General features: G+C 42.2%; 1 protein-coding gene across 1 annotated transcript in view; it reads left to right on the top strand.

Moving 5' to 3' along the window:
• The window catches only part of LOC113254009 (uncharacterized), a 46789-nt gene that overhangs the window by 19864 nt on the left and 13886 nt on the right, over positions 1–13039 (top strand). The window contains exons 8-9 of the mRNA XM_048216262.2: positions 8529–8664; positions 12901–13007. Coding sequence (XP_048072219.2) covers positions 8529–8664; positions 12901–13007 — 243 coding nt within the window. The remainder of the gene's footprint in view (positions 1–8528; positions 8665–12900; positions 13008–13039) is intronic.

Here is a 13039-nt window from a genome sequence, read left to right as displayed (position 1 = left end):
TCACTTCCCCCTTTGATGGGCTCTGCGTTCCCGCTACTACAGTAATTACCCCAAACAGAAGAACTCCTGTGGAGAGAAAGAAGCCACCTCCACCAGAGGAATTCGTCTTTGGCACATTCAGCAAGCCGAAATCGGTTATGGGGTGTAGGCTGGTTTGGGAAGATCTCTGCAGTAAACAGCCAACAGGACCTGATAAATTCCGCTTGGAGACTTCTCTCCTACCCTCACTGCTTAGAATCAGAAACAGAGTCCTTTAGAGGCAATTTTAAGAAATCACCAACTCCAAAACCTCTGAGCAGGGTTAAATGAAATGAGAAGCTATCCAAGTCTATTTTTTAAAAAATATTTAAGTAATCTCTGCACCCAACGTGAGGCTCAAACTCACGACCCTAAGATTAAGGGTTGCTCGCTCCTCTGACTGAGCCAGCCGGGTGCCCCGAGAAGCAATCCAAGTCTTAAACGTTCACAGCCCAGTGTAGGGAAGCTGGCTTCTCCACCCAGCGCTTGCCCGCTTGCCCGTGCCTCAGCACCCTATTCTGCAAATCAAGGAATTTGCACTCACAGCTTCCTGAATCCCACTCCAGCTCTAACGTGTTGAGGTTTTAAAGACACAGCACAAGATGATCATTAGATGTGTCATGAGCACAGTCTTTGGAGATCTCTTTGTGGAGGCTATCCTAAATTTGTGGTGTTTTGTGGTAGTCCATTTTTATTTATCTGTACAATTCATGTGCGGAAGGTCACAGGCCCTCGTGGTGTAGCTCTTTACCCTTTGCCTTTTTCTTCCTCAATTTTAATCTGCTTTTGTGTGGTGTGGTCTCTTTCCTGTCCTTGAATTATCCTCGGATCTCCTCTGTAAAATCTCTCTGAATTAGATAAATACAAATTCCTATGATCTAAAAAGCCAACTGAAAATGTAAAGCAAGACGATTTATCAGACCTGTCTCTGCCATCTGGTATAAATGCAGTCCTTCCACTGGATAGTGCTAGTAGATTATGGAAAAATCTATTAAAAGAGAAAAGAAGAAGAAGAACCATGCTAGGTTATCATTTGTTTTAGACAGTTACTGTTTGGGGATATTTTCAACCAAAAACCCTTTCAGAGGAGTTAGTTGGGGTTCCTGTGGGGATGAGGATGGTCCGTGTCTCCAAGGCAGGTGGCTGTCCAGAGGACAGTCCTTACAATGGGCCAGATGACATCTGAGGGCACAGGACTCCTGGGTCGCTAGTTCTAACTCTGCATCTAGACCTAATAGAAAGTGGTCAGTAGGACAAAGACTGAATGTGTGTACCATGCTGTGCGATTAACTTGACATTGCAGGAAGACCAAAAGGCCAAAATCATGCATAACTTCAGTTGGCAAGGATAGCAGAGCATGAGTATAGCGAATAACTCCACCTGTGTGCCACCCCCCAAACCCCCAAACCCCCACCCCCATGTAGGCCCTGGAGATGTTAAACCCCCATAGAAGGTAGGTAGTTTGAGAGAAAAGTCAAAAAGAGAATACAACTGTTCATCCTTCAGCTTTTAAATAATAGCCATGTTGAGGTCCAGGTCACAATAATACCTTTCAGCTGTTAAAACCTGGCACAAAAATATCAGACTTGCCTCTTTTGACCTTCAGCAACAGAAATATGTTGTGTCACAGTCCTGGATCCACCCTGGAAGTCAAGATCAAGATGTTGGCAGGGCTGGTTCCTTCTGGAGGTTCTGAGGGACAGTCTGTTCCTTGCCTCTCTCCTAGCTTTTGGTGGTTTGCTGGCAGTCTGGTGTTTCCTGGCATATAGATGCATCACCCTGACCTTTGCCCTCATGTTCCCCAGGCGTTCTCCCCGTGTGCGTCTATGTCCAATTTTTCGCTTTTTATAAGGACATCAGTTATACTGGATTAGGGGCCCAGTCTAGTCCAGTATGACCTCATCTTAACTGATCACATGTGCCATGACCTTATTTCCAAATAAGGTCACATTCGGAGGAACTGGGAGTTAGGATTTCAACACAGGAATTTTGGGAGGGAACACAATTCAGCTCATAACAAGGGGTGCAGAGTGTTGTTTATAAACAGGATGCACACCTAGGAAATCAAATAGCCACACAAGGCAGCATCTGCCAAGGGCCAAACATGGACGCTGGGTTCTGAGAAAGGCATTCTTCCCCAGGGATGGAACTGGGGAGAAGCCTCTGTGAATGAGCTAGAAGCTGACAGTGTGGAAAGACAGGATTTACAGGTGGAAGGATTGAAGAGGGAAGAGAGGGCTTCACAATGCAAGCCCACAAGCCTACAAAATGTAGCTGGAACCAGAGGACGTGGGAGGGTGGGCCTGGCAGAAAGAGTGGGTCACATTAAGGAAGACTTTGCGAGTCAGGCCAAGAGTTGGGACTTAATCCAGTAGACAATGGGAGCCATTAAAGTCTTTTGTCTCCCCAGGGATCCTGTGCCTCAAATCAATAGGAAAAGCCTGTATCTAATACATATTTATTTCATAGCTTATTGTCAGAGCAGACCATTTTCGTTTCCAGAATTCACAAAGCAAATTAAAAAACAGCTTCCCACACTGGATAATTACTTTCACAGTCATAAGGTGTTTGGTTGGGGGTGAATTTGGTCTTTGGTAGAAGAGTTGTACTTGTTTCAAAATAAAGGGTCAGATTGAGCTGATTTATATCAACCTCCTGAGGGTGGAGTCCAGATGGTTTCCATTTGGTCCCAATTGGAAACAGCCAAACTATTTTTATGCTTGTCCCTTTGTGGACAGGAGGCTTTGGCCTGATGCTTGGAAAGTTCAACTCATAATACTGTATGAGTCAAAACCCCCATTCAGAAGCCTGACACCCTTTATTATTCCTCCTCAAATGTGTAATTACAAGAACCTGACAATTTTACATTTAGCAGCCAGTTGTAAGTAGATAGAAGAGGAAAAGTATCCCATTTCTATGCCTGCAGAACTTAGACATCTGTTTGTCCGAGCCAGTCCTGCCTCAAAGCAGCACCGAACATGAAGATTCATTAGATCCGTGGTTCTCAGACGCAAGCAGCAGCAGAAACACTGAGAAGGCTTATTAAAATGCGGATTGCTGGGCCCTGCCCCACAGACTGCTGGATCTGTAGGGTGGAGGTAAGCCTGGAAAGCTTGCATTCCTATCAAGTGCCCAAGTGTGTTGATGCCATTAGCCCAGAATCCACACTTTGAGAAACACTGCTTTAGAATTAAAAGGAAATCAGAATGCCTAGTCTTGTTTAATTTTGCTCAGTGAGGAAAATCAGAGGGCAGAGTGAGGCTCCTAGATGCCTCTTCTCTGCCAGGGAGACCACAGAACAGAGGCGGCCCAGGCCTGTTTCCGCCTCCGGCTTCTCTGTCTCTTCCAGATCCAGTCTAGCCCATGTCTGAGCCCCATGGCTCTATACCAGGAGTCTGTGGGAATCGGGGAACCTGGTCCTGGAGGGTGATTAACACTCAAGAGAGTGATGTCTGGCCTGGCCTATGCCCAGTCACAAGCCTGTCAGGCCCATAAAGAGCCAGAAGATGGCTTACCACTGGAGGTCACTGAAAGGTCATCAGGAATAGTCATCTGCAGCTTCCCTGAGCCCCATTCAGCCAGTCCTGCCATGTCACCTCAAGGCCCCAAAAGTTCCTGAAAGACTGAGCAAGGACAGGCATATCCTGTCACCTGGGCCTACTCTGTTCCTAGCCCAAACTCCACACCACAGTTCCTAGGATTGTCTTAATTCTCAAGGATTTAGGACCGGGAGGACCATATGTGACTTAGACACATATTGGGAACCAAATCCAACCATAAAATGGTCAGTCCACAAGGTTGGGGTGGATCAGACCTTTGCTACAGTACCCTGCCACCAAGTGCCAAATTCACTTCCCCAGATAAGGCATGAATTGTTTATAACATAGCCATTGTCCATAGGAATACGATGGCATTAAGGAATGCAAGGGTCAAGTTCAAAAGACAAGATGTAATCTTCAAAACAGCTTTATTAGTTCCAAATCAGGAAGTTACCGATTATAATCCTGAGATTATTTTACTTGGGGATTTTATCCTGGAGTGATAGCCAAACAGTGGAAACCTTTGTGGACAGGTTCCAAAGTCCAAAGTGTGAATCATCCAACACTAATTACACTTTGCTTCCTTAAGTCCTGCAATCAAGCTAACAGAGTTTCTGTTCTGGTTTATAAATGTCTGGTAATTACACAGGAAATCACACATGTTCTTGTTGATGGAAAGAAGCTATTTTGAACAAGTGTTTTTATTTTTTAAAATTTATTTGAGAGAGAGCAAAGAGAGAGACAGAGTGCACAAGCATGAGCAGGGGGAAGGGCAGAAGGAGAGGGAGAAGCAGACTCCCCACTGAGCAGAGAGCTCGAGGACCCTGGGATCATGACCTGAGCTGAAGCAGACGCTTAACCGACTGAGCTACTCAGGCGCCCCTGAACAAGTGTATTTAAAAAATCAACCTAACTAAGAAGAAGGTCCTACTAGGATCTGGCATTCACAGTTGAACATTTGAGTAGTCCTTAAGCAGAATAATCTGATGTCCAACAGAATGTGTGACGCACACCTGTCCTGGGGGTCCCAGGAGAGGCCAGAAAGTGAGGGAGAAGATGAGGAATCTTTCCGGGGTAACTTCTGGTTCCATGAAAATTTACCCTTGACCTGTGAGTGCTGGCCCACACAGGAAATAGGGCTTTCTCTGGAAGGACTGAGAAGAGGTTCATCAACTGAGGAGGAGAGGGCATTCTAGGCAAAGGGGATCACATGAGCAAAGGCTCCGTGGGTGAAAGTGCCCAGACTGTGCCGTGTATGGGGAGTTTGACGTTCACTGCAGAGTGGTCATTGGGAGAGTGGCAGAGGTGTAACTGAAAAGGCCAGTGGACCCACATGACCCAAAGCCATGAATGCTGTTGAGTTAGGCTTTCTCCTGTGCGCAAAGTGGGAGCCACGATTCCTCTGAAGCAAGACAGTGACATGATGAGAATGGGATTTTTGAGAAGAACCTTGGACAGCATTGCAGAATATGTCTTAGAAAGAAGGACATCTGGATGTTGGGAGAACAGTTTGGAGGCTATTACAGTAGCTCAGACAAGACAAAAGGCAGAACGCAGAGTGCGGTGATAGGAAGATAGTCCAGGGGCGCCTGGGTGGCTCAGTCATTAAGCGTCTGCCTTCGGCTCAGGGCGTGATCCCGGCGTGCTGGGATCGAGCCCCACATCGGGCTCTTCCGCTGGAAGCCTGCTTCTTCCTCTCCCACTCCCCCTGCTTGTGTTCCCTCTCTTGCTGGCTGTCTCTCTCTCTCCATCAAATAAATAAATAAAATCTTTAAAAAAAAAGAAAGAAAGAAAGTCCAGATATATTTAGGAGGGAAATTTGACAGGTCCAGATAGCCGGTTCAATGAGGGTAGTAAGAGGGTTCTAAAGTTAGGGACAACTGGGGGGTCTTGGCAACTAACCAAAGAGAAAATGGGAAGAAACACAAGGTTTCGTGAGTCCATATGGATCTATAGAGGGGCTTCTAGGGGAGGTGTGCAGTTGTCAGAAATATGTATCTGATTCTCGGGAGGCAGTGGCAGAAGGGGAGCTTACACAAGGAGGTTCTTCCCCAGGGCGCTCTCATTCGAGTGTCTCAGTGACCTACAATATCCAAAAATGAAGCTGAGAAGATAGGCAATAATATTTATTGTGTACTAAGTTCCTCCACAACCCTTATTTCACCATGCTTCCCAGTCGATCTTCACATGCATCTGGGAAATAAGTATTATGACCTCTATTATACCAATGAGGAAATTTGGGTTCAGAGAAGTTAAGTGACTTTCTGGGGAGTCACACCGCATTTTTTAGAGATTTTACACCCAGAGATTCTGCTTTCTCTACACCAGCCTGCCCCTTAGGCACAACTAAGTTCTCTGAGACAGGGGAGTCAATTAAAGTAGTCAGGGACTACCGGGACGCCTGGGCAGCTCAGTCAGTTAAACATTGGACTCTTGATTTCGGCTCAGGTCCTGATCTCAGGGTTGTGAGGTAGAGCCCCACACTGGGCCCCAAGTCTGGCTCTGCGCTGGGTGTGGAGCCTGCTTAAGATTCTCTCTGCCCCTCCCTGTGTCTCCCTCTCTCTTAAAAAAAAAAAAAGTAGTCATTGTCATTGAGCTTGTTTTTGTTTTAAAGATATGTTAAGATTAAGTAAAAGGTTGGGGTGAATACAGCTGGGGTGGATCAAGTGTTACCAGGGCTGAGCATGTATTCACCCTTACTCTGAGGAATTTGTTTTCCATTCAGAGGAAAGAATTTGGTTCTGTTTGAATTTTGGATGAAGGCCCAAAGCAGCAAATCCCTGTACTAAGCAGCATCAGCCTTCCTACCATCTAACAGGGCACTGTGGCTCACTAAATTCTACAGAATGGTTTGGACTTGCCCTTTCCAAACTGGTTATTTTTCATGGGCAAAGATGACATTTCAACCTTACTTACCACCAGTTGGAGGGAGATTTGGATTGTTTCTCCCCATGGGGATGCAAGTTGTACCAGGCCAATCACAGACCAGACGCTCCCTTCCTCTCCAGTGCACACATTTGTGCTATGCTGGCTAACTCGGTGGGTGGCAGGGGTAGACTGGCAAAAACCGTTTCTTTCCTTGCAGAGCTCGGCAGCTGCACAGGAGTGTGGCCTTTGGCCTTAGCCCCACTGGCCTCCTATGTCATCACCTCTGCTTTCTGGCAAAAAGGGGGCAAAAGGAAATGAGTGCCACGTGCAATCAGTGTCCACGTCATTAATCATTCTGAGCAGTAAAACCTTTTCAAAGGGATTTATACTTGTAACGAGATTTTATAAATAGAAAAGACATATTCCATTCGTGTTCGTGAATGGTCTCAAGGCAGTATTAGGTACACTGTACATGGAAAAACAACGAACAGTGAGATGAAAGTTTCCACAATATGATTGCATCCTGCATCGATTATTCACGGATTCATTCATTTATTCAATAGTTATTAAACACCCACAATATGCCAGATACTGTTCTAATCTCTTAGCACTGTCAAATTATTCATAACAGCTGTCATTTGTCATCATTCCCATGTCCTGGATGTAAGAACAAATACATTTGGACAAGTTAGGTTTATTCCCAATGAAACTAAATGATGGACTAGTTTTCCTCCCTCCAACTATGTTTTGAAGGAAAATAAATCCTGTCTATTTTATTCAGCAGTCCAGCAGGTTAGATTTGTAACCAAAGAAACCAATCGAATCTCTTTTTAAAGCATACTTAAAAAAAAAAAAGAAAACTGGCAAACTAGAATGGCCCAAAGTCCAGATTTATCACCTTTCCCTAAAAAGTCAGTTCTCTTTCATGACTTGAAAACTTATACTTGGTTATCATTGACTCTTCTCTCTTTCTCGCTCTTCCCATACACCAGTTAGCATTCTCTTCATGTCAGCTTCAAGAAGGGCAGGAAGTTTTGTTTCTTTTGTTCCCTGTTAGGTTCCCAGCACCTAGGACAGTGCCTGGCATATAGTAGAGCTCGAAAATATTTGTTGAATGCTGAATGAATTCAAGTACAAAAGAGTCCTGTCTACCCTTTGGGATTAGGTTCGAAAGTCAGCCTATTAGGCGAAATTAGTGTATAGCCCAGTGATTCTTCACAATCCCTTAAACTGCCCACACAATAAACGTATAGGTCTATGATGGCTAAGTCCCGTGCAGTTTCTTGCCAGCTTTGGAATAGATCATTGTTTGTCAGTTAAGCCCCAGATGAAGTAGTCAGCTAGTGTTTAAGGGATTATATTGCACACAAAGCATACAACTTCGAATACTTGGAGGATTTGGGGAAGCCATCTGGCTTTGGGACCAGATTCAGATCTCTCACCTCACACTTACTGAGTGGATGAACTGGCATTATGTCCACAGGGGTTTCTCCTTCTCCATCCGCTTCCTGTCTTTTTCTTTGTCAAACTCCTAAACTTGAACTGGTATAAATTAAATGTGTACGTATGCCATGCCATAGCACTGTCACTGAACTTCATGAAAGCTGAATAGACCAATAGGGGTGAATCAGACTCCAGGACCACTGACCTCAGTTGGGAAGTCTGCAAATGCGAGATGGTTCTTCCTCCTTCAAATTTGCCCTTCTAGAGCTCAAAAAATCTGACAACTTCGCAGGCTCTTTTAAAGAGCTGAATCCCTGGATAAGGACTGTGACTTCCTCAGGATCAGTGGACAACTCATTTATTTCTACCAGGAAATTTCTAAAGACATTGATTTTCCTCTTTAGCCAACAATCTAAATCTTAAGTGAGATTCCCTTTCACACAGAGCAATTTGGGGCTTGCTATTGTAAAGAATAAAGGATGTACTAAGAGCTTTTTTAAAGGACTTCTTAAATTGTATGTATTTCCTTCACTATATTGCAAAATGCATCTACTCACACAAGTCAAATAAGTACAATCTTAAAAAATAAAATCAACTTAGCTGGTAGCAAATGGGGGAGCTATTGCCTAAAAATAATAAAATACTATTATTTTCTTATAGGAATCAAGAAAAAAATCAAAGATTTGACTGAAGCAGGCCCATGGTTAGTGAAATTGTATTTGGCAGATAATGGCATAGACGGAAAAGGGAAAGAAGGAGAAAATGGCTTATTGGAATTCACTCAAATTTTAACATGGTGAGTAGAAAAGAGGTTTTAATCGTTCACCTCTAAAACTAGGTGCTTGGGTTAAGTCGTAGGGACAATGATTTGATTGCAATTTATTAACAGTGCCAAGTGAGGTTTTCCAGTTCTGAGAGGGAAGCAGTGACCCACCGTGGTCTTGGTATGTGATCTTAAGGAAAGGCCCGAACTCATAAAAATGACATGACAGACAGGTGTATATGAGCCCAGAAAGAGGCCCCAAAGACCTCACTAGAAACCCCATTTAATGAAGTTGGCAACCAAGGAAAGGCAGGAGTTATGACCTCCAGATTTTTCTTCCCTGAAGTCAGCTATGTGACTATGTAACCTAAGGAAGAAAGGCATCTACTCAAAAGTGAGCACTGTTTTGTTTTTGATTACAAAGTTGTCTCAACCTACTTAGGCAGAAAGACAGAGCTTTTCTCAAAAGCTTCTGGAAAACAGAATATTTCCTTGCCATATTTATGCTACAACCTTGGACATCTCTTTGTCCAGCTCTCCTGAATCCCATACCCAGTGGGCCAAACCACAAGTGAGCATTTGCAGCACTGTAGGAAAGCTTGCTCAGTAAGGGCTCCAGGTTATACCATCTTAGACATCAGTACTTATACCACCTTAGGGTAATCAAGGGCAACAGAACAGAGCTAAGATTTGAGACTGGAGAGTTTGATTGATGGCTATTTATTATTTTAGAAGAAAAAGATTCTTTTTCTAATATATTTCTTTAGGGAAATTGGGAATTTCCAACTTGGATAGCTTGGCTGCTATTTTTATAATAGTAATAAATTTCATTTTATTACTCTTTTAATATATTGCTAGATTTAATACATTGCTGATATATTATCCTTTTAGTATTTTGCTAACATTTTGTTAAGGGTTTTCACATCTGTGTTTATCAGGGATATTGGTCCCTACTTTTCTTTTCTTATAATGTTTTCCTCTGGTATTGGGATCAAGGTGATTTTGGCCTTACAGAATGAGTTAGGAAGAGTTCCCTCGTTTTCTATTTTATGAAAGAACTTGGGTAGAATTAGCATTATTTTATCTTTAAGTATTTGGTAGAATTCACCAGTGAAGACATGTGGACCTGGAGTTTTCTTTAGGGGAAGATTTTTTAACTACAAATTCAATTTCTTTAATAGACAGAAGGCTATTCTGGTTATTTTGGGAGGGGGGGGTGTTAAGATTTGGTAGTTTATTTCTTTCAAGCAATTTGTTCATTTTGGCTGAGTTTTCAAATTTATTGTCTTAAAGTTATTCATAATATTTCCTTCTCATCCTTTTCTTATCTGGAGGATCTGTAGTGATGTCTCCTCTTTTGTGCTTAATATTGATAATTTGTTTTCTCTCTTTTTTTCCCCAATGAATGTGATTAGAATTCTATCAATTTTATTGATCTTCTCAAAGAACTTGCTTTTGGTTATCTCTGTTTTAATTTTTTCAATTTCATTGATTTATACTCTCATTTTTATTATTTCCTTTATTATGTTTACCTTGGGTTTAATATGCTCTTCTCTTTCTAGTTTATTAGGGTAAAAGCTTAAGTTATTGATTTTAAACTTTTTGTTTTCCTAATGTAAATGGTTATATTAACACTAAGCACTTTTTAATCACATTCTGCAAATTTTGACATCATACTTTTATTGTCATTCAATTCAAACTATTTTCTAATTTCCCTTTTGATTCCTTTGACCTATGGGTTATTTAGAAGAGTGCTGTTTAGTTTCCACGTATTTGTAAATTTTTCAACCATTTTTCTCTGGTTGATTTCTAATGAAATTATGCTGTGATTAGAGAACATACTTGTTTTATGGTCCAGATTATGATCCGTCTTGGTAAATGTTCCATGTGCACTTGAGAAGAATGTATATTCTGCTATTTTGGGATGGAACGTTAAGAAATGTCAGTTAGGTCCAGTTGGTTGGCAGCATTATTATGGTTTTCTATATCTTTACAAATTTTCTGTTTCCTTGTTCTGTCAATTATTGAAAGAGGGATAATTGTGACTTTGTATCTCCTTGCAGTTTAATCAGTTTTGCTTTATGGTTTTTTAAAAAGATTTATTTTATTTATTTTTTAGACAGAAAAAGAGCAAGGGGGTGAGGGGAGCATGCAAGCAGGGGAGAGGGGCAGAGGGAGAGAGAGAATCTCAAGCAGACTCCCTGCTGAGTGTGGAGCCCAGTGTGGGGCTCGATCCCAGGACCCCTAGATCATGACTGAGCCAAAATCAAGGGTCGGACGTTCAACCAACTGAGCCACCAGGTGCCCCTTGCTTCATATATTTTTAAGATCCATTGTTAGGTGCAAAACATTTAAGATTAAGTCACTTGATGAATTGACCCTTATTATCATTATGAAATCCCCAGTAATATTTTTCTCTTATCTCTGGTAATGTTCCCTTCTCTGAAATATACTTTGATGAATATTAATATAGCTACTTCAGCTTTCTTTGGATTAATATTAGCATGGTATATCTGTTTTTGTCCTTTTACTTTTAACCTATATGTATTTTTATAGTAACTTCTCTATAACTCAGTTTCCTCATTTGTAAAAATGGGGATAATAATAGTGTCTAACTCAAGAGATTGTTATAGGGTTAAATTAGATCATGTATGTATGTGCTATATGTAGTGCATAGGACTCCAGCTAGCACCTCTATACAAATTAGAAAAAGAACCCCTCCGGACAGATAAATTAAAAGACTCATCACCTCTGGCCAGTGAGCCAGAGGAGGTTACCCTTTCTAGGTAAAGCTTCAGGTCCCAGAACTTGACAAACAAAGCTTGGCAGATTTCAGCCGCACTCACACCTTTGGAGGGCCCATTTGTGCTAGGCACGAGTGCTTAAGCATGTGGGTGGCCCTGATCACATCTGATGCATAGTGAATGCTCCACAAAACCTTAGCTCATGTGAGGCTGTGTAGTGTAGTGATTGAATCCATCGCCTCTGAAATCAGACTTAGATGTAGAATTGTCGAGTTGGGAAGTTTGTCTTCAACACTCTCCCTTCTCCTTCTAGAACCCCTGCTTCCTCAAGCATCCCTGCTCTCACCCATCTTATCTGAAGGAATGGGACACAGACAGGCAGTTCAGGAAGCCAAAGCCAGACAAGTCCTGATTAGATAGGCTATTTCCTTGGGAGCAAGACCTTTGAGAGGGAGAGTCTGGCAGAACCATTGAGCCCCACCCTTGAATGCTAGGTGCTGAATCAACAGAAAGTGCGTACAGGGAGAATGACCTTGTATTTACTACTGGTCTTAACTGAGATTTCACATCTCCAGTGCATAGTAAGGACTCAAAATTGTTTTATTGAAAGTCATATGATAATTTCTTTCAGAGCAGAGGCCATGTGTTAAATTCCTTTCATCTCTGCAATGTTAGACATATCATATGCATTTAGTCAGCATGCACTCAATATAATAACATTATTGGTACTGCATTTTGCAAGATACTTTCATAGGAACTGCTTCATTCTGTTTTCACCACAACCGTATGAAATAGAAAAGCCAATTTGGGGGCCAATGTTACAGATGAGGAAGATGAGACCCAAGAGGGCACATGGCCTGCCCATGATTACACAGTTGACAGGAGGTAGAAGCTGACCAGGAGCCCAGGCCTTCACCCAGATTCCATGTCCAGTCATGATGCCAGAGATTCTCAAAGACCAGTTGGTAGGCCAGTGCTAGGACATGAAGAAATTTTCAATAATCCTCAAAGAGATTAGAAAAAGAAGATAGTTGGAGTGTTCATTTTTCATAAAGCTAAGCTTACTTAATTTTAAAAGCTATCCTTTATTTTGAGACTATGCCCTTTCTAATTTTGTGTAAAAGTATTTGTTCTTTTATAGTGTTGCTAGATGAGAATTGTTATTTGACATACTAAGAGTTGTCAAGCCAGTCCCCCCAAGCTTTTTGACATCTTACTGGTGTGTGAAATCTAAAAGGCTGGGAATCCCTGCACAATACTACACCATATCTTCTGAATAAATAGATGAATGGAAGATTTAAGGCAACTAAAAGTCTTACTTAGGAGAGGCATCCAAACTAGGGATTAAATTGGAAAATACTGGATTCAATTTCAAATTGGGTCAGTGCATCATCTTTGGAAGGGGGTCAAAGAGAGTGTTGAGGACCTAAGAAGAGAGATCAGACTCCAAAATAAGTGGATTGAGTTTCTTTGAGTAACCATGCTTGGTACAATGCCATTTTGATTTGTCATTTTCTTTGGCCAGCCTGATCACATACTCCGCTCACTTAAGGGAAATTGACCTCGGAAACAATGTCCTGGGAGAAATGGCTGCTGCTGACATACTTGAAGCACTGAGAGCCAGAAAGACAGGTAGAGTGTTTGTGGTTTGTGTCCCCTCCACT

Source organism: Ursus arctos, unplaced genomic scaffold (genome assembly GCF_023065955.2).
Source record: "Ursus arctos isolate Adak ecotype North America unplaced genomic scaffold, UrsArc2.0 scaffold_20, whole genome shotgun sequence".
Lineage (NCBI taxonomy): Eukaryota > Metazoa > Chordata > Mammalia > Carnivora > Ursidae > Ursus > Ursus arctos.
This window is presented reverse-complemented; position numbering and strand designations above follow the sequence as displayed.